Source organism: Engraulis encrasicolus, chromosome 4 (genome assembly GCF_034702125.1).
Source record: "Engraulis encrasicolus isolate BLACKSEA-1 chromosome 4, IST_EnEncr_1.0, whole genome shotgun sequence".
In the NCBI taxonomy this organism is placed as follows: Eukaryota; Metazoa; Chordata; class Actinopteri; order Clupeiformes; family Engraulidae; genus Engraulis; species Engraulis encrasicolus.
In genome coordinates this window covers 36,666,519-36,689,582 of record NC_085860.1, presented here as the reverse complement: position 1 = coordinate 36,689,582, position 23,064 = coordinate 36,666,519, and the positions used below count along the sequence as shown (strand labels likewise).

Here is a 23,064-nt window from a genome sequence, read left to right as displayed (position 1 = left end):
ACAGGTGAACCATATTTGAAATCATGTGAACAATATTCTGACATTTAGCCTAGGCCTATTCTCCGTGCACTGTTTACAGAATGTCATGTCGATATGCCTTGCTTCTGATTTATGATATAGGGCCTACAGTAGGCATTGTAAGAAACCTATTTAGTTCGTTTATACTCAAACCCAATATTGAGGTTTACCACAATCTCTCTCTGAATGTAGGCCTATAGGCCTATGGCTGTCCAATAAACAGGGGACGGAGCGGCTCTAGCCACATTTTTGACGGGTCCAATTAAATGAAAAAGCTTGTTTTGTTGCTGTCATTTATTTGTGCAAGAATAGTATTGTACTGTGCTGTGCAATACTGTGCAAAATTTATTTGTATAATTTGATTCACTTGTATAGCCTACTTTTAGAGTAGCCTACAAAATAACCTACCCAAATAAGTTGATTTTCTTTATTGTATTTCTCTGAAAGAGCTTTTCAATTTAAACGGGTCCATTTTGATTTCTACGCCTAGTCGTACTTACCACTATTATATTATCATTACCATTGCCTTGTATGTAATGAAAAACTATACATTTTATCAAGGCGCTTCTAGCTAAATGTAAGCATTAGGCCTATATGTAAACGTTATATTTGTGAGACTACTTTATCTGTCGTCTTAACGTTCTCGGAACCTTGTTTGACCCTGCGTAGTGCATTGTTATTTATTACTTTTATTATTGTTATTATTATTATTGTTATTATTATTATTATTATTAGCCTATTAGTGCGCTGTGCATTTGAACGGCATTGTCTCCATTAATGCACGTCTCAAGGCGACATTACATTCATGTTCTTTAGTAAGATCAAGGCTACTTTGGGCCGAAATGAAATGACAACCAAGTCTTTTGTTCTTTTGCCAGAGACCAATCTATGGCGATAGATGGCGGTAGTGAGTTTGTGGTCGCCTCAATTGTGTCCTTTCTGAGACGGCATAATACTAGGTGATAAAGGGGATGTGGTCATACCAACACACTTCATCGTTAGAATCCTGCCCGACCCCAATGACCCCCTTCTTGTCATAAACGTCACACTTAACCTCTTATTCTATCACCTCCGTTTAGCATCTGATTTCAGACTCATTGGGTTTAGCAAATAACATTATGAACACAGCATGTGAATAACAAAACTTTATTCATTCAAGCATTTTTACACCCTGTTTAAACCCATTTTAAGAATATAGAAAATATTGTGACAAATATTGAACAAACCAAACATATTAACAGGAGAAGGCAAAGGCCTCTACTAAAATACAATTTTATACAAACTGTAGACCTACCAATCCTGAAATATAGTGCATAATAATTACCTTTTGGACACAAATATGCTCCAGATTGTCTTGCAAATTCATCATGGACAGAAGTTAAGGACCTAAAATGCAATTTTGACCAAATATGGAGTGATGAATACTGTCTGGTCTACAAAACTGTATGAGTGTCTTTGCTGTGTATATATGTAAAATATATATAAATAAAATCTTTGGATCAACAATGTTCCAAGTGGCGCTAGTGACAAAATTACACAACTTTTTTCACAAGCCGCCATTTCCTATACCAATTCGATTGCCACTATAGCAAAAATACATTGAAATCAGGTCTACCATCATCATCACTTCAAAGTGCGTTGTCCTTTCTTCCACTAATCCCAACATGTGGGACACACTCTACTACAAAACATGTCACAGCAAGCTAATGGTTTCAGAGGATAAACAGGTTACAGGATTGAGCACATCTTTCTTTGGCTGAGTAGGAGCACACCGCACAAGTACAAGAAGGAGGCACAGATGAGACAGATCCAGGAGTGTGTGGGCCACAGCCCTCATAAGATAGGAGTGATGAGGAGTGGAGGGTGGAGAAGGAGGAGGGTATTCCAAGACCACGTGGTTCAGTAGTAAACCAGGTTAAGTTAACCTAGAGGTAAATAATTGGTTAATCCACTAATTAAAGAGCCTGCAGTCCTCATGTTCTTGACTCAATTAGGGCTGCACGCTATCTATTAACAGGTTCACCCTTTTTCTGTAGGCTGATCTGATGTAAAGTATCAATTACGTATACTGTATATTAGGAAATATTTAGAGTATATTTATTGGGGTGGGGGGAATTCATATTTTTCAGAACATGTATATGGGTATATGTGTCCCTCCATGTCTGTAGGTTGACTTAATCAGGTTTATCACTGAACCATGCTCATGGAGCACCCCCCCTAAGTAAAGGGCCTCAGCTCTCAGGCGCTGGAAGTCAGCTCCTCCTGCAGCTGGTCTAGCAGGTAGTCCCCAAAGCTCCCGGCTCCGTCAGCGCTGCACCCCACTCGGCGAGCGTTGGTCACGAGGTCACCCAGGAGCTTGACCTTTGGGACGAGTGGGGTCAGGAAGCGGTGCTTCACCACGCTGGCCGAGTGCGGGTCTCCGTGCTCGCGGGCGATGCGGCACAGCTCGATCATCACGCCCATCTCCTCCTTCCAGGCGGTCAGGGTCACGTCGAGAGCTGGGAGCAGGCCACCGATCTCCTCACAACCAGGTCTCTGACATGCACACACAGGCACACACGCGCATATGTACATACGCATACATGCGCGCACGCGCACGCGCACACACACGCGCACACACACACACACACACACACACACACACACACACACACGTTAGATATGCACATACGCACGCACACACGCATGCACACATACGCACACACGTGCAGAAGTGCATGTGCACAAACACACAGAAGCACATACAGGTACACAGGAGAACCCCATGAAACTTACATACCAGGGGCTAACCATGAAAAGTACATACACAGTGTTTCCCATACATTGAGGAAACTATGGCGGCCCGCCATAGTTTAAATTTGGCCGCCATAGTTTCCGAAAATGTAAAAAAAAAAAAAAAAAAAAAAATTTTTTTTTTTAACTTTTTTTTTAACTTTTTGTTACGATTTCCGTTTTTGTTAATGAATTACGATTTCCATCGCATTTTCCTCCTGGAGTAAATACATCCAATAGAGAACACCACAACTGCTTGAAAGCAGGGCTCTACAGTGCGAGCATTTTGGTCGCATATGCCCCTAAAATGATTGTGCGAACGAAATAATAGAAAGGGCGCACGTGTGCGAGTAGATATTTCAACCCTTTCAATCGTATTTTGCTCCTAAAATAAATACACCCCATAGAGAAACGCAGGAACGTGTGAACGAGAGAAGGCGCAAAAGACAGCGTGCGCGTCGCGCACAGAGAGACAGAGGCAGACAGACAAACAGTCGGGGGAGTTTTGAAATAAGATAAGCGTCGGGAGTATCGAGCGCTTCCAATGACGGAGAAGTGCTGGAGAGAAACTTCAGCGCTAGAATTGCTAATCCGCTTAGCACAAATGCTAACAAATGCTCAACCTGTTAACTTAGTGAGAAGAAATAGCTTCGGTTTGTACATACACTTATCTTGTACGTGGCTTGTAGACCTAGGCCCTACTGTTTATGCTACTCCTCCTGAGACGTTGGCAAGGGAGTAGCCTACCCTACACAGCAGGCTCTCTCTGTGCGCTCACTTGCTCAACTGTCATCATCATCACGTCACGTCATCATGTGAAGTCAGTATTTTGTTGGACAGTCTCGGGGTGTAGCCTAGGGCACGTTTTTGATGTGCATGCCTTCAATATTGCCAAATTGAATATTTAGAGGAAATAAGTTTGGTTGGCATCTACTCTTTTTTGTTTCATTGTATATTGTATAGAACAATGTTATATTTTCAAAGGTAATGTTCAGATGCTGTTACTGTGGTACCAAATGTGATTAAAAAAAAAGTGTAACCCATGGGTAGGCTGATCATAGCCTCATAGGCTATATAGCATACCCATATGCGAGTCATTGTATTTTCAGGACAGAAGTGTAATTGCCTCTCTGGTCTCTCTTGTAAAAAATCTGCCCCCCTGACCAATTTCATCCCAGCACCCTGCCAGATCCTGCTGTGTAGGCCTGAATTGAAACACCAGCTGTGTATAGAAATTAATGTGATGGATATAAATGTATAATATTTTGTTTAGTCCTTTTACTGGGAGAGGAAAAGTTAGGCTTAATTGTAGGCTTACCCCTGTTGAATGTGTATTTGTGTGTGGAAAAAGTATTTTCTCTGTATATGTGTGTTAATAATGAAGCTGCGTCACAAAAACTCACTGTGCCCCTAATGAAAAAGCTAAGCGTAGAGCCCTGCTTGAAAGACAGAGGGATCTAAAGCCTAGTTAAGTTGTTGTAGTTAACTTGGGTTTGGGAATAATGAAAAAAAAACCTTCAGAGAAGGGAAAGTTGGGATGAGTTTACTAACACTCCCCAGGCTTTGTTTTACAGTTGTAATGACTTAGGTGACATACATGTGTAATATGTTGTTCTGCCCTTTTCATGGGAGGAATTTTGAAAAACTGGCCCTGTTACCAGCACCCCTCATGTAATAATAATGATAATTTCATGATACTCAAAGTCGCTTGAATGTGTAGGCCTACGCCTATGTGTGTGTGGGGGGGAAGGCATAGCCTAACCTCTTAGACCCTTTTTGTCTATGAGTTAACAATTTCACAGTGCTCTTAAATTCTTATCTCTGCTCCTATTTTGTTTTATTATTTTTTTTCATTACATAGACCCCTGCATGAGGGATGAATGAAACTGTGTTGTAAACACAAATGATTCACTGTTCTGCATTTTTATTTTATAATACAAATGACAATGTACTGCTATTATACATGTCATGGGTAAAATCGTATGTAGCCTTATTTCTCAAAATGTAAATGGCTGAATTGTAGGCCTATGCCTATAGTTTCTCCATGTGCCAATGTCTCCATGCCAACACCCCCCCCCCCAAGGCCCGCGTGAACAGACCCCCCGCTGCGTGAATACAACGCCCCCAAGGCCCGCGTGAAAAGACCCCCCCCCCCCCCCCCCCCCCCCCCCCGAAAACAAATCCCGGCTGCCCCCATAGTTTCCAAAAATTCTGTGGGAAACACTTACATACAGATCATAAAGACTAAAGAGAAAGGCTAAAGAAAAACATAACTCTTCTCCAACAAAGTTTTTTTTTCTGTACTTGCATTTCCAAATTCTAGAGGTCTGCATAATACAAGATTTTGCTACTGCAATCTGCTTGTTGAAAGGCTTCAGCAAGTCCTAAACAAAAGACTGCACGGAGCGTTATTTTTGCGTCTGAAAATCCAATTCTAGAGGTTTGGTGCAACACCTGTTTTCTCCCTCCGTCAAAGAATATCACATTTCTTTCACAGAACTAAATCAACATTTCCTGCGAATAGCTAAAAACAAACAGAAACCTTCGATGTATAACAAACAAGAGAAGAAAAAAAGAAACATGAACATTAATCTCCATCTGCACTGTTGTCAGATCAATGGATAACGAGGTGTCCCAAATTGCTGCTGATGGACCCCAAGTTGTCCCAGTCCGGATCGATTTTACATGACTCGTAAAACTGCAGCGTAAGGGAGGAACTGAGCTGGGGGGTGAGGGGCAATAGTGTGGCCGACCGTGGCGTGGCGCGGCGTGGCGTGGCTTACATACATCTGGAACTACAATTAATGCCAGTGTCCTTCCGCCAGCCCGCCACCACATTAATCTCCCCAATTTTCCGGAACTCAGAGGAAACGTATACCCTGACAGGCATTAGGACAGAGATCTCCCCCAACCCCCAGGGGGGCTCTACTCCGTGCACCCCCACCCCCACCCCCACCACCTCTAACCTCCCTCCCTCCCCGAAGTCATATCCCCCTAAACCACACCACCCTGGTAACACCCAACCCCCATCCCACCCCCAAACCCCCTTCCCAATATCACTCTTTCCTCCCTTTTTTACTCCACAGTGGTAAGCAGCGTTGCAACTTTCTTTTTTTACCACATTGTCATTTCCCCACCTATTTTTTCACGTCGTTTTTCATTTCAAGAGGCTGTTAGCTGACAGATTCATGCACTAGCAGTAACAAATACAATATCTGTACACTTCTGCAAAATGATGCTCCATATTGTATACATATAAAATATATATACAGTGTAGGTCAAAAGTTTCGACACACCTTTTCATTCAAAGCATTCAAGTATATTATTGATTCTTGTGAAGGTCAAAACTGTGCATGAACACATAGAATTGTGCGCAGTGACATCAGCTGTCTATTCACCTGACGTATACACAACACAACTGATTGTCCCACACGTTTCAACAAGCTTTTTTTTCTTCCACCCAATTTTGACTCCATACATAGTCTGGCCCAACCCTCCTAGCTCGGTTCGCTCACGGTTTCGCCAATCAGTGACGCAGAACTCACCCACGGAGTCCGTTATTGATTGGTTAAGGAACATTGTTCACATTTTTGTCTTCTTATTTGTATGCTTTGGCAACACTGTATCATAACATCATGCTAATAAAGCACAATTTCAATTTGAATTCGGAACTCCAATGAATTTAAATTGTAGAGTAAGGTCAGATCATCTCCCATGGAGACAGATACCACTTACCTTTTGCCAGACTGTTTGACGGAGTCAACAGTCTGATTTTGCCCAGGCTAGGCCTACTGTATGTGATGGCACAAGCATAATAATTACACCCTACACAGTAAAATTCGCAGAACTATTTCAAAAACAACCTACAGTATCATGGTCCCATTTGAATGTTAAATTTAACTGTCTAAGTGTTGAATTAACACTGCAAAATGTACCTGCTTCATTCCACGGTGTCAATTCAACACTGAAGGGATTGCATTTAACACAATGACAAATTGTGCTGCTTGTTTGTGCGTCTACTTGTGTGTATTTAAATCCCGTTTGTCTGTCTCTCTCTCTCTCTCTCTCTCTCTCTCTCTCTCTCTCTCTCTCTCTCTCTCTCTCTCTCTCTCTCTCTCTCTCTCTCTCTCTCTCCCTCTCTCTCCCTCTCTCTCTCTCTCTCTCTCTCTCTCTCGTTACTGAATAGGAAAATGAGATGGTGAAATCTTGAAAATGAGATTTTGCATTTCAAGGGGATATCCTGTTAAATAAATAGGCTCATGAAATCAGTGAAATCAGACATTATGAGGCGGATTTCAATTAAACTTGGTGTGCCTTTATAGTGCAGGTGGATATGTCAGAAAAAAGAGGTTTAGGAACATTTCATATAGATTTTTCCAAATTGTGTTTTTTATCAACTACAAACCCCATAGTCTTCAAATCCACCTGTTTCCATTTTTTTTTTCGAAGTAGAAACGCCCAAAATCCCAGATGGCGGATATGCAGTCAGATTCTAACACAATTGAATGTAATGGAAGGAAACAGGTCATATACATTTTTGGAATTGGTGTTTTTTAGCATCTCTTGGACCCCTGAATACAAAACTACCTGATTCTATTCCCCCCCCTTCATTTTTAGAACCAAAATCCAAGATGGCTGACATAACATAGCAAAAATGACATGTTTGGTGTTTTGAGGTCTCTAAAGTCAGTGTTTTTTTCTTGTATTTTTAATATTCTTGATGTGTACAGGACCGTTCAGTCAGTCATTACATGAACTTTTTCAAAAATCATTTAAAATGTATAAAAATTCAACATGACATCTATAAAACGATCGCGCACCTCTCTATATGGCCAGCTAATGTGTCTCATCCCAAATCTGAGCTGGCCCCCTTGATAATTTGTGTTTTATATTTCTACGACCACCTCTGAAAACAAAACAATCTGTTTCCAATGTTTAGAAGCAAAATCCAAGATGGCCAACATTTAGTATTTTCAGGTTTATTAAGCTATTATGCTATGTTGTACGCCTATTGGTAATATTTTGATAGGCACATAACTGTCATTACATTAAATGTTTCGTCTCATAGGAAGAGCATCTGGAATTTGGGGTGACACACTGTGCACACTGCGCACATGTCGGCTAACAATTGGCTAGTTGCAAAAAGTTGGCCTGTTGCCTCTAACTAAACTCTCTAGACTGATCAGAAAGTAAAAGAAAATCCTATTAATTCATTTCATAGAACAACTGTCCAAAAGAATGGACAAGGGGACCACCTTCATGAAATTCCCAACATTACAGAATAATGTGCAGCATCATTGAGGGACCCAGTTTCATTTCATTTTTATGTCTATTATTTTCATAAAAGATTCACGCTTGTGCCACTTACACAGTCCCTCATGATGCCACAGGTCTCACAAAGGTCAGTGTATGATAGTGTGGCAATTACTAGGATCGTGAGTGTGCTCTCACTGTCGGGCCAGTGTACCAGTGTCTTTGCTGCAGCATTCAAAACTTTGCTGCAGCTATTATCTCTTTGCAGCAGCTGTCTGCTGTGGGAGCAGACTGTTTTTTAAAGGGATTTGGGGCACCTATGCACCATCTCCACTCATGAGCAATCAGCAGTCAGCGCACCTGCCAATCCTGCACCTGAAACACAGACAGACCAAGGAACCAGCAGGGAGGACAGCCAAGCCCCCTTTAGTCATGACATATGGTAGTACTTTGGGTTTGGGTTCAAATAACAGAAGGCCTTGGTTCCAAGTCGTGTGAGCCCACTCTCCTCTTCTTCACTACACATGGCTTCAGAATTGGGATGACTTGCTGTGAGGCCAACATAGGAATGCCAACCGGATGAGCCACAACAGACCCGCAGAGACGTGATCTCAATGGATGCTACTGATGGGTGAAGCATAATATTAGACACCATGGATGATATAGACCTAAGTAAGTTGGGAATTATATGAGGGACTTTCAAAGCGTGTGAAGCACATGAGTGGGCTTACCGTAGGGAAGACCATATAAGAGTATGACCCATCACTAGAGTTGAGGATATTCTCTGACTGTCATGCCAGAGAGCCTAGTTCTGTGAGCAGAGAGCATGGCAAAATTGTTGGCATTGGAGGAATGCAACATCCCGGATAGAACATACGGTTTCACAGCCTTCAGATAAGCTGAGGCCGACCTTGAAGCAACTTTGTAGCCCTTTGCCTTGATATAGGCAGCCAATCCAGTGAATGTGCATATTACTGTACAGGTAGCACTGCATAATAGGTAGGCCTACTGTACATGAAGTGATTCATAGCAATTGTTGTTGGAACAATAATTTGGACCAGCACGGAATCCTCTGTGCTCGAATTCACAAATGAATGGCTTCAGAGTAGAGTAGAGTATCATTTATTGATTTATAGACCTGAAAGCACCATTAATGTTGATTTTGCTAAACAAAATGTCTTCCATCTTGGATTTTGTAATGGGTTTAGTTTATGTAATGGCTGACTTCGCATTCATGTAACAAATATTACCAAAACAAGTCAACAATGGCTTTATAGACTTCAAAATATGAAATATGCCAATTTCGCCATAAATTATGTCAGCCATCTTGGATTTTGCCCCCAAAAATGGAGGAAAACATTGAAAATAAGTTGTTTTTTATTCAATGTTGCCCTGGAATTATAAAAAAAAGTTCAATTGAACCTTAAAACGGCATTAATGGTGAAATTTCTACACACAATGGCAGCCATCTTGAATTTGCCACTAAATGTTCACGAAAAAAATGGAAACAGGTGGATTTGTATTCGGGGGGGTCCTAGAAGTAAAAAAAAACACCAAATGGAAAAATCTATATGAAATGTTCCAAAACTTACATATGCACCTATACTATTACAGTGGCAAGGAAGAACCCCAGAACTGCATTTGCATGAATCTGTCAACAATATTGAGAGGAAAACAGGCTAAGAAAGTTTTAATTAAGATGGTAGGACACTATACATGGGTGGGAGACGTGACGCCTTGTTTTTTCGTAACATTGGTTAAAAACCTACAAAACTCTTATTTTTCCTCTTGAAAACAAATGTCAATAAAGAAGATGTGGTACATTATGTTTCATATTAGTCTTAGATGAGAAGAAACATTTTTGTTAAGATTTCTGTAAAGGTTTATATGTCAAATGTACTGCGGTGTGACATTAATGAAACCTGGAATATAATATATATATATATATTAACCAACAGCATTTTGAATAATGTATGAAGCATTTGGCATGATTGCATAAATATTAACTTGATATTAAAATATGTGAAAAAAATTCAAGACAGTAATATTAACTACAAGTTCCATTTCGTAACACAAATTGCGTCCTGTGGGGTGACATGTATGTCAATGTTGGTGAACGGGCAGATGCAAGGCCAACTACAAGGGTCTTAAAGACTAGCTCCTAACCAGTCAGTACCTCAGCTATTGGAGAGTGGTATGGAAGTTTAAGGTGACTCTTCACCTCTTAATATGTCTACATATTGCAATGTTTCTGTCACACAATGCTTAGGTTCATTTTATGATGTCCTGTGGTGTGACTGCTCCTATAGAAGGGGAAAAGGTTTTTTTTTATAAATGAAAACACATATCAAGATTAAACACAATATCATTATCTAGTTAGCAAGATCCCAGAGGTCAGTCATGTATACAAAAGGATTAAAATGGCCACAATGCAGTGAATTTCCTGTGGTGTGACTTCATGTCATGCGGTGTGACATGCTTATGCAATGTGTTACTCAGTCCTTACTTGTTTTTCATGTATCATGCAAGGATAGAAGGATACCAGGAGATTTATTTGTCACATTCACACAATTATTACAAGTAATACAGTGAAACCATGCAGTGAAATCACAGTAATCTGCCTGTACAATGCATAGGCGCGTGTGGGTGGGTAGTAGTGTGTGTGTGGGGTGGGGGTTAAAGGAACAATAGTACAAAGAGCATGGGGGATATGTTTGTGCAGAATATTAGTAATTCTATTGTATCTTACAGAAATGTCACAACAAGGATGTCACACCGCAGGCCACATTTTCCCAAAAATGGCAAAAATTAGGCAAAATTCCACGGACCACTATGAGCTTTATCTTTTTCTATTTTTTCCCATAGTTTTTTCAGGAATTGGATTTTTTTTTTGCGTTACGCCCTCAAACATCAACCACCCACATTCATATTCATCCATGATTATGTCAGTCAATTTATGTCACACAGAGATGGTTTTGAGGTTGTCTGAAAGCTCTTGTCTGGCTCCACACAAAGACCATGGAAACAATAATTGTCTGGGTAAAGGTGCACTGTGTAAGATTGTGGCCAGAGTAGGTATTGCAACTATGCTGTTAATTGAACCTGTGCTGTCTACTGCCAATTTTGAGCTTTTCTTGAATACTTACTAAATAATAAACTAATATTTACTAGTATGAAATTCAAAATGGCAGACCATGGAGAAGAAAATTTTTATTTTCCCAGTCATATTGAATAGCCTACTTACAATGTAATGGTGGTAAGTATTCATGTAGCATTTGTGAATGGGCAGCATGAATTCTGGAAATAAACTACTAAAAATACTACATAGTGCACCTTTAAAACATCAACACCCAAAAAAGCTCCCCCCCCACACACACACACACACAAATTGTAATGATAAAGTACTAATAGAGTAGTGTTAGAGAAGAATATCCCACCTGACATGAGTCCCCCAACTGACACTCTACCTACTCAAAATGCTAATGCCAATTTGGGCAGCATGTCAGGTGGTGAACTCATGTCAGATGGGATAATCTCCTCTAACACTACTCTAATACTACTTTATTACAACTCATTTCCCCCTGGAAAGTCACTTTATCTCTGAAATGACTCAAACACCCAAACACCATATTTTCAATGTTGGCAGGCTGGATTTAGACAAGATATGGGCCATTTTAAAATATAGCTTTTTTGATATTCTGTTTTCAATATCCCATCCCCAAGTGTTGTATTCCATAATGTTTTTGAAATTTGTAAAGCCAGAAAAAAAGCTTTCAAACAACATCCAAACCACCATTGTGTGATATAATCAAGAATGAATGTATAGTGTCCTACCCTCTAAGTTTCTCCCTTAATATCAAAACCAGATTCATGAAAATGCTTCTGAGTCTCTACCTTGCCACTAAAAAGCGACACCAAGGCTAATTGAAATTTGTGTTGGTAGGGCCCCAACATGTGATTTCACATGACCCTATAAATAAGTAAATAAACGTAAAAATAGAAGGGCTGTGTTTACCTTGATGTCTTTGTTGCAGTATTGTCCGCCACGCTCACTGAGGTAATTCAGCATGGCCTCAGCCTGTTCCTGTTCCCTCTCAGACTCTACCTGGAAGAAGGCGGCAACTCTGGGAAGAGCCAGGTTGTCCTGCTCGAACAGCTTTCCCTGGAACCATCATTTAAGATTGCCGTTAGTGTCAGCAGACAAATTGTTACCTCCGCCAAGGAAGCTACGTTTTCGGACTCGTTGGAGTTGTGTTCGGAGTTGTTGGAAATGACAAAAGGAACAAGTGATGAGGATTCTTTTAAAAGATTCTTCACCTTTGCGGGATAGGGCGAATTCTGACAGTCCAGTTTCTAACTCCACAAACGCAAGGCAGAAAGCCTTGAAAAAAAGTTAGGGTGCAACATAGGCCCTAGTAAAATATTTAATCAAGCAGCTTCCTTGGCAGAGGTTTGGACTCTCCATTGTGAAACCACTAACGCACAAACAAATGTACAACTTGAAACTGGAACTGTGTAATGCTTTGACGCATCTCTGGACTGTCTCAGCCCACAATTTCCTCATTGTTGTTATAGGAAACGTTAGTGGAATTTCCAAAAGGAAGAATGTTTTCACTGAGGATTTTTAAGGCTTGAGATTCTTATCTTTTTACGGTGTTGATGTTTTTATTACATAGAAGGTGGTCGGGTCCATTGGACCAGAGCTTACAGAAAAATCATTAAAATATTGTATTTGTCTTAATCATAGCTCCTATTTACCCTCATGTTCCCTTCATCCTGTTTGGGAATTTCTTTGTATATTTTTGCGGGTGAGAAATACATACTCGTAAGGTTGCAGCATTGTTACACAACTGGAGGACCCAGCAATATAGGCTTCATAGGCTATTTCACCCACTGCCTTGTCTACTCACATGCCCCCCTGCCCCAGGAACCTAGGAACTCTCCCTGTGTGATAGATATGTGCATGGGGTAAAGTTTTTTTTTTTCAGATTCCTCCCTGAAAATCAGTCAGTGAATCTCAATGCGAAATAACAATAATTTATACTATTTCCAAAAGTAGGCCATTACAAGGGCTAAATGCATCACATTGACTTTCAAATGTAAAAGGTCTTATTTAATTGAGTAATGGGGTTGCAAATATTTCACAATGAAGAGCTTACAGTTTTAACACTGTACACATTTTATTTGGGGATCTGTTTAATGAGAAGACATTTGTCAGGAGGAAGTAGGCGTATGTGCCATTTGTATCAGACATGTGCCATATAGGCTACCAGTCAGTGATGTCCCAACCACAACCATTGAGAGTAGGCATATCCTGTCAATGCCCACAACAGACTTTGAAAGAGGATAGATGAAGCGTAGCCCTCATTCTCAATATGTAGGCTACATATTTTGCGTGCATTTTTCCAAGCCTTCACATAGGCTATTCAAAGCTAGTTATAGGCCAATTCTCCACATTGGGTAGCCTAACAATATATCAGAGTAAGGACCGTGTAGTGTCGTATAACTGAGACCCTTACCAGCGCTTGGAGCTTATAAGCGACTTCCATGAGTAGGGTTGAAACGCCACACAAACTCTCCTCAACGACCGCTGGAAGATTCTGTTTAACCTTACTGCCGATGAATACATGATGCGTCTTACAGATAGGAAGGTTTGTTTTTAATCTTTTCCAACTGGGCGCCTCCGACATTTTGCTCCGCGGTAGTGGCAACAAAGTAACAGGCGGAAGAATTAATTCGAGCGATCAAGTTACACACCAGCGCCTCGTGCGCTTACAAATGTCTTCACATGCCTTATGACGTCGGCCTCTAGTACGTGAATCAATGTATCATCAAACAAATGCAACGCACTTGGTTTGTTTACACTCCAACGAGGTTACCGAAGCACGGATAAATTTAGACACAAGGACAGAGTCAAATCATTTCCCGTTCAACCTGTCAAGTTCATCCGGTGCATGCTAACAGGGGCGCTGTTAAAGGGTCTCGACGTGGTGGGGATATGGTGCTGGGGGCGTATTACAGAAAACCTCCTATCTTCAGCCGTCCTATCTTAACTTTTGACTTCAGATAAGATTTTTTCCAGTTTGGTATTACAGAAACAAATCCTAACTTCATTTAGGATTCTTATCTTATCTTTGGAAATCCTATCTTATCTTGAGTTAGGAATCCTAAAGTAGCGATCTAAACATTTACGATCTACTTTTTATGTCTGTTACCTGACAACAAATGCACCGCTACCTAGCAACAGTAGTGCGACGCAAGCTAGAATACACAGATTTGACTGCTGCTGCATCTCGCGGTCTGCGTGATACTAAACCAGAGAGGAAGAGGACGTAAATATTTCGCTAAACTTTTTGAGCTCATTACTTTTAAATAACGCACTTATTAGTGATGACGTTCCACCGAACGGATTTATAATACAGCAACATCTGTGAGGACGAAATTAGGTCACTCTCGCTGCCTGTAACCTCAAGTTGACCAAATGCATTGGTTTCAGTCCCAATAAAGTGCTTCCCATTTTCCATATTTTCATCCCAATGCTTTGTTTTTCCAAGCGAATGCATGCAAAACAGCTAAGACGTAATTTCATGAAATGTCTTTGTATGACCAGCGCATGTATAGGCTATAAATGACAATTATTAGCCGACTTGGCTTGAAACATGGTCGGCTGTCAATTAAGGAAGTTGATATCGGACTTCACATCGAAGTCGGGTATATATTTATCATCAACTCTTCACTTCACACATCGTTTGGGTCAGTCAATATAGCCTAATTTAATTAACATTTCATCCGTTCACAATTGCGTTGTTTTCCCGGATAGACTTCACTGTTAGCTCTGGCTGAAACAGCAAGCTGAGCGTGGGTAGCCTAAATGGTGATGAACACCAGCTAAATTTTGGCTAACAAATCAATGGATAACTGGAATTAGGACAGCTGGGTGGCTGTCCTAAAGTTAGGACCAATTATTTAGGATTTTTCGAAGTTAGGATGCTTCTGTAATACCCCTTTCTTAACTTAAGATAGGATGCGCAAAACAACTTAGGAAACGCTGTTCTGTAATACGCTTTTCCTAAATTCGGTCCTAAAGTGCCGTTGCCGCGGTAACTAGACAGATAAGATAAGATTTTCAAGATAGGAAGTTTCTGTAATACGCCCCCTGGTGCGCCCTAGGGACAGGGGCAGTGCGCTCAATGTAATTAATGCGTGGGTGGTGAAATAGAAAAGCTGCTGAGGACTCATTGTAATATTGGAAAAGACATTCTTAAGATACATTGAATGTCATGTCATATCATATAGGCCTGGGCTGCTGTAGGGCTTTCACACTTTGTGTTATTCAGGTTGTTGTTAGTCATTTCCCTTCCCCATAAAACGAGTTTTCACAGCAACATAACGTCCTTTTTAGTTTAACGTCAACCTGGCCATTATTGTGTGCAGATTAGCTCTGCAAATCCAATGAAGCAGACTACTACTTAACAGTGTCTGGCTCACGAGTAGGCCTATTGTTGGTTCCTAACTAATAACCCTCTAACGACATTTTCCTTTGATTGACAGGGGACTGTGGCCTGATTAAAGCCAATCAGACCCTCTACCCACCTCACCACCCCACCATACCCTCCCTGCTCAGCATAGGGCTGACCTGTTGACTCCTCTGTGTAGACAGTTGTTGTCGCCCCAGCCTGCCTTACCTCGCATTACGCTACAGTTAATCACCATCCACACCGTCAGACATGGGGACTGGGGGGCGGCTATAGCCTGTAGTCAGTGGCTCAACATTATTGATTGATGGGCCATTTGTACTGTGCGCGCGCACCCTCTATAGAGGATGATATGTTGATACGCCTCTGTTTCACTTGTCTGGCCAGTGAGGACCCTTGGGGATTAGAACCTCTAGTCCACCTCCCCACCCATGCACCCCTCTGTCAACCCCCCTCCTCCGTGTTCCCCCCTGTCAGTGAGCCTGCGCTGGTTAGGTGATGGCCCGTGCCAGTGTGGCCTGGTGGTCTGGGGGAGTGACGCGTGGGGCTGGGCTTGGGTATCCCCAGAGGACCTCTTTGACACAGCAGGACAGGGAGAGGAACACTGGTACTAGCCATCAGGGCCGCTGTCTGACAGCTTCTTTTGCTGGACCCAGGACAAAGTCATCTGAAAGGGCCCCCCATCCAATGCATACAATGTCATGGAAATCCAATTTTGGGCCCCCTCTCTACCGGAGCCCGGCACAAATGGCCCCTTTGTCCCCCCTGCCTGTCGGCTTCCCTGCTAACCATCCTCTACTGCTACTGCTACTGCTGTTGCTGCTGCTCCTGCTCAACACCCCTGCTGTTGTCCAGGCCGAGGTCACCAACACCATGACCCTTTGACATGACCTCTGCTGTCTGTACAAGCACGGGGGCAATCACCCTGGACGGCCTTTAAGTGTTGCAAATTACGGCCAGGCCCAAACAAGACAGACACAGAGCACAAGGGACTTTGAGTGATCATCCTGGAAGTGTCTTAAGTGTCCTAGATCATTGTGAATAATATTTAAATTAGCTCATCACTGACCTATACAGGTATTTGCTGTAACCATTTAACTGATAGAATGGGAAATTGTCCTAAATTGGTCTTGAAATCTGCATTAATATCTTAACTCCAACATCAGTGTGATTCAGTCATAGGGTACACATATTCCCTGAATTCTCTGAAAACCCTTGCAAGTGTTACATATTGTATCTGTGGATTATTCATAACACGTGTTTAGGTCTATTGATTTGTTACAGTACCTACGGTATCTGTCAAACATCCTTCACTACACAACTAGAACAGCATACTGATATGTGGAAAAAACAAGCTCAAACAAAATCATCAAATATGATCAATAATAACATTTCAATGCATTTATTCCTCACCAGTCACTTATAATGTTTGTGTGAAATTATAAGCACTAAAATACAAATTTAGTAAAATTTTTCCAATTCATTTATCGCTCACAAGTCACCAATGATGTTTGTGAAATTCCAACTGCAAACCCAAACAAACGAACAAATAAAAAAAGTCCAACAAATTGGTTCAATAACACACTGTGCTCAATAACTGTTGTCTATGCATTTATTGTTCAGCAGCCCGATGACTTAACCCCTTCTAAGCTGCAGACTGAGGCTCCCTCACCTCACACCTGCTCAGAGCCGTAAAGACGGTGGCCAGACCCCGTGTGCCTCCTGCCACCCCCACAATGACAGCCTTGTTTTTGGGACAGGACCAAGCCACAGATTGCATTACTGCCGTTGTAGTAGGGGGATTACCCTCTGGACAGTGGCTATAGCTATAGGCATGTGTGCAGAAAGGGAGGCGGGAGCTCGATCATGCCCCCCTCCTTATATTTAATAAGTATAAATTGTTGTCCTCTGCTCGTATAAAAATGTCCTTAAATATTGATCCAATGTCTTTTCATACTTCATATTCTTCACCGGCAAAGAAATCACGTTTGTGTCTCTGTCAAATCTTGACACTGGATCTGCACCCTTGCCTATTGGGGTAAGCAGACCTCCCCATGGACCCCTCGTGCTGGAGCTGGCTGGCATGTCACAGCGGTGTGGGGATTACCACAGGAGACCCCCAGATTTATGGATGTGCTTGCTACCCAGGAGTCAGGCCAGCACCCCTGTTTGTCTTACCTAACCTCTGCTCTGGCAAACTTGTACCAGGGCGAGGCCCCCATAGCCCCCCCCCCCCCATAGGCGTCTAGTGGAGGCCTCAGTGACTAAGATCATCTTTTTTTACTTATTGATAGTCTGAGATGGCTCAGGACGGCTAGACATCCTCGCTCTTGTGTTATGCTATCCAAACATAGAGGAATTAGGGTGGGGGCTTAACGGTTTGGCAGAGGGGTATTGTTTTCCATAAAATTGGATGATTGGGCCGCATCGTGTTTTAATGAGAAACTTAAATGGAGGGCTGAAGAAGAAAACTCTCTGTCTGTCCATTTGTGTTCCTTTATGATATTTGAAAGTTTGCCACTTCTCTTCTGTTTTATACTGGCCAATTTGAGATTCATAAAAAAAAAAATCTTAAAGTAAAAAAATCCACAAGAATTCTTCAAAGATTCACTTCACTGGTGGTAGCCATTGGAGACATTTTTTTAAAACTTAGTTTAATGCACCGATTAGTTTTAATTATTTGGTACATACAAGGCAGTATACTTGGTACATATGGGCACATTTCACATACAGTACATAGTTGGTTGGACTGGAATGTTGTATTTGTTGGTGCGCTTTGTCCTCGTTATTTAATGCTCACTCTTAACATGGTGAGCCAGACAATAACAGGAAAACAATATCTCTGCCTGACAACTTAGTTTTACAGTAACAAATCACGGACATTGGAAGATTAGTGTCTCCTTAATTATATGAAAGTGTCCCTGTTGCAAAACCACACACAAGAAGCATTTCTACACAGACACACATGTAAGGCTACATTTTCTTATTCTGAAAAATTACCTGGGCCATGGCCCGGCCTTCCCCCCACACCCCGCATCCACGGTCCATAAACTGTTTTTTTTTTTTTTGCTAGCTTTCATATGACATCTTGAACTGTGAATACCATACATCTTTGTTTAATCCAGGAATAGGATCAGAACTAAGTGAACCTGACCAATAGGGGTGTAAATAATAATGGAAATGTATCGCTATATCGCGATATAATCTGACGATTGAATCTACCGTAATCGCATTGTGACGTGGGGCATTCGAAAATATCGAAAATAATCGAATCGCTGGCCACTGCCCAATGCCCTAGCTCCGTAATATAATAGAAGTGGAAAAGTAATTGGAAAAGAGTATCGAATCATATTGTATCGTATCGTGGAGCATTCTTAAGTATCGTAAATAATCGTATCGCCCCGCATCGAATGATAAGATATCGATATTGAATCGTATTGCCATGGAGGCTGTGATTTACACCCCTACTGACAAAGCACAAGTGAAACGAGTTGTTCACTCAAATAAAACAAAAGCAAAATTAAGTCCACCATTGTGGCATGGTATGCAGTGATTCTTGTCCTATTCCTGGATTGTGACTGCACTTCACCAGCACCTGGACACTGGCTGCGCATAGGCGCACCATACCTTTGAGGACATCTTTGTTTAACTTTGAATGTGTACACTGAACAATTCAGAAGCTCCACGTATCTCCTGCTGGTCATATCACAGACCGCCTGTCGTTGAGAGGGCGCAGCTGGGGAAGAGATCAATGGTGCGGTGCTTTTTTTACCAGGCCGAAACAGCTGTCTAATAAGAAACATACTGGGCACGTCATCGACCCGCTTATGAGTGTCGGCCCGGCACTCTGCTAATTATGACCCAAACAAGTGGGGACGAGACGGACAAGCGAAACCGCTATTAATGATCACAACATGGGAAAGCCGATCCGTTTGTGGACCCGCTGTTTTCACTGCGGGTATCTGACACCACGGCAGCGGGCTGTTTGGGTGCCCTCCACCCACACCCACACTCGCCCCCACCATCATACCTACCCATACCCCTCCTTGCTCTCTGGGCCCCCATGCTCTGTGCCATTTTTTACAGTGGTGTTAGGTTTTCAAGGAGTGTGCTCTTCAAACTTTCATTGGGCTTTTGTAGTTTGGGCCCAAGGTGTCATAAACACAGCGCTGCGTGCCGTTGCTTCGGAAAGGATCGGAGGTCGACCTGACTTGAGTCACGGCAGAGTGTATTGTAGCAAGTGTGTGGAGTGGGGGGTGTGTTGTTGTGGTGGTGGTGGTGAAGTGAGTGTAAGGGATGTGAAGGGATTGGGGGGGTGGGGGTGGGGTTGGGGTTGAGGCATGTGGGTCCGTGTGTGCGTGCGTGCCGTAGGACCCCCAGCATCCTTTGTGCCAGACACTGAGATTAGCCTCGGACAGCGACAGGAATTCGCACTCCTCATTAACGGGACAAATATAGCATGGCCACATTCAAGTCTCCTGTAATGAAATCTGTGGGGTTATGAGGCATAAATGATGGCAGGCTGATGGATAATGATATCGGGGTTCCTCTTTATAAACGATTAGAGAGATAGCTATTTTGGGAGGCTGTTTTTTTTGTTTGTTTGTTTTTTTGTGGTGGTGGTGGTGGTGGTGGGGGCTTCGGGGTTTTCTTCTGCCCCACTCAATAGTCCTCCTGCAGGGCCACTTACAGCATTTGCCTGCTGGAATTTCTATATTGCTCACAAGTCGTCTATTCACAGCACATCTTTCAGGACTCTGTTCCACCCGTCACTATTAAAAGCTGTTCCTCCAGTCCAGACTGATAAACGCTCTTCAGCCAGGTTCCGGTGCTTGGAGAGAGAGAGAGAGAGAGATAGAGAGAGAGAGTGAGACAGAGAGACAGAGAGACAGACAGACAGGCATTGAAAGTAACAAGGACAAAGAGGAGTGAGAGAGATAGGGAGGGAGAAATAATGAGAGCAAAAAGGAATCAGTGAAAGATAGAGAGCGAAAGGTAGAGAGAAAGAAACAAAAAAAAGAGAGAGAGAGAGAGAGAGAGAGAGAGAAAGAGACAGTAAGATAGGGAGAGGGGCTGGCAGTGATGATTACAGGAGCTTGAGTGTGAATGCCTGAGCCTCGCTTTCTGGCACTGAAAGACGGGTCCTCAGATTGGGTTTCAGCCCTGCACCGGATTCTGTGAATAGTGACGATGACCCCGCGGCCACATGAATGTCAGCCTGGCTTTGAGGGTGAGGGGAAAGGCAAGTTCTGGAGCTTTCCACCCTTGGCCCATTTAGTGCTACGGCTACACCAGCAGTGTGATCATGCTATTTAGCATCCACCACCACTAGCAGAGCGGACCACGCGCTATTCCGACATACCGCTATTCTGACATACCGCTATTCTGACATACCGCTATTCTAACATTGGGTTAGGGTTAGGGTAACTGCATGCACCCTCCCTACACTGATAAAAGCTGAGCAACGTAGCCCAAACCACGGACATGACCTATCTTGTTGGGAAATGTGCCAGCATTCCGACAATAGACATCAATGTCGGAATAGCGGCATGTAACCCTAGCACAGGCTAGCTAATATCCACCACCTGTAGCAGAGGTTAGCTAGTATTTACCAACACTAGCAGACTAGCAGATGCTAGCAATACGACTAGCGAAGACTAGGGCCCAATTCGAAACAGGGAAGGCAGCTGTCCTTCCAGTGAGCTAACTGGACATCGAGTCATGAAGTGTGGATCGAAACGAAAAATTGCTTTATTTCCTCTCTCGACAGTTGACTGCATTTGTGGGCGTAACGAGGATATTTCGAGGATACATCAGATGCTGACTTCGCTGCCTTGGTACCCAACATGCTGTGCGCCACCTCCCTCTCAACCGGAAACCTGAAAAACAAACATGGCTACTACCCAAGCTACTACCTTATCATACTCTTTATTCTGACACTTATGTATGTAGATATTGAAAATCAAATGCATAAATCAACATTGTAGTATCCAAATATGCTGTCGCTAGATCTAGGCCTATTTATAGCCTATTTTACGATTCCGCCGTCTGACGATCATTCACCGTTCAAATAGCATGCGTAAGCTAAGCGCTAACGTGATGAACGTAACTCCCGCCATAGAATCGCCGTAACATCAAATGCGCAAGGCGGCGCACTCGTTAGTGCCGTTCGTAACGGCTGCCTCATCAGCTAACTTGACCTATCTGATCAGTGACATGTTTATGTAGGAGGAGAGTCATCAAGTCACTACCTCCCGTTTCGAATTGGGCCTAGATTGCATCTAACATCACTTGCTCAGGCTACTTAGTATCCATCACCACACCATCATTGTCTATTTCAGGGATTCTTAACCATAGGGCCGTGGCCCAAAGCTGGGCCGTGCTCAGAAACTTAAGGGCCGCGGAAAAGTTTCATCCTCGCACCGCAGGGCCGCGATGGGCCGTGCAACTGCATGCATTATCAATTAAAGATGCTGAAGACAGCGTGCGCCTTTTTACTCTAGCGCAGTTCTGCTTAAATGACCACGCACCGCTGGTTTAGTAGGCTAGTGAAAGACGTCAAAGACGGCAATACGTGAATGGAGAATGAGAAATTACCAACCGGCGCGAAGTGTAATTTGCCGACGGCATCTCCTCACGTTTAGTTACAAAATAACATAAGCGATTGAAACGTTACTCAAACGGATTCTGTTTTTTGACAAAGCAAAACCGTTATCCTTGTTTCCCCCAAAATACATTTATTTAATGAAATTTGCGTAATATTGTGCAACAAAGCTTTCCGTTTTTAACAGGCTGCCAGAAGTTTCTGTTCTCGCGTCGCATCTGCACATCACTAAGTAAAAGCGTCTTGAATCAACCCTCAGCAGATTCATCACAAATCGTAAACAGAGCTGTTACAAATGTCAAATGTATGAATGGCTCTGGCCTGATGCACTGTGAGAGGATTATACATATATAGGCCCTATATAGGCCCTATAATTATTTTTCATTTATGTTATACCATATAATGTGTGTGGACATGGGCAATATTAGATGGGCCCCGGGCCATTCTGCACAGAAACAAATGGGCCTTAACGTCAAAAAGGTTAAGAATCCCTGGTCTATTTAGAATCCACACTAGCACTGGCTTGTTAGCATTTAGCAGGGTATGATGCAATTGACTTGTTTTGGTGAAGCCTCTTTGTATAAGGCTGTAGGCCAACCCCCTGTTTGGGATAAGGTAACATGTATCCCTGAAAGCAATATATTGTGATCTAAAATGGTAGTTTGAATACAACTGGGCAAAAATATCATTAGTATTTTTACACATTCTTCTCCTGTCAATGTCTGCTCTACTATGCTTATATGTATGAGAATTAGATAAAGGTGCATGTTAATCCCTGAGCTAATCTTAGTCTCAAATCATTCCCATCTTAGTGTGTGTGTGTGTGTGTGTGTGTGTGTGTGTGTGTGTGTGTGTGTGTGTGTGTGTGTGTGTGTGTGTGTGTGTGTGTGTGTACACATGTGTGTGTGTGTGTGTACACATGTGTGTGTGTGTGTGTGTGTG

The 23,064-nt window shown here is 42.5% G+C and overlaps 1 protein-coding gene across 1 annotated transcript; it reads right to left on the bottom strand.

Moving 5' to 3' along the window:
* Nucleotides 1-1,150: 1,150 nt before the first annotated feature.
* zgc:172145 (Ferritin light chain, oocyte isoform-like) lies at nucleotides 1,151-13,952 on the bottom strand. The gene is made up of 3 exons (XM_063196160.1): nucleotides 13,563-13,952; nucleotides 12,059-12,205; nucleotides 1,151-2,553 (listed from the first exon to the last, which is right to left on the bottom strand). Exons 1-3 carry the CDS (start codon nucleotides 13,731-13,733, stop codon nucleotides 2,257-2,259), a joined length of 615 nt encoding a protein of 204 aa, XP_063052230.1. The 5' UTR covers nucleotides 13,734-13,952; the 3' UTR covers nucleotides 1,151-2,256.
* Nucleotides 13,953-23,064: the final 9,112 nt, after the last annotated feature.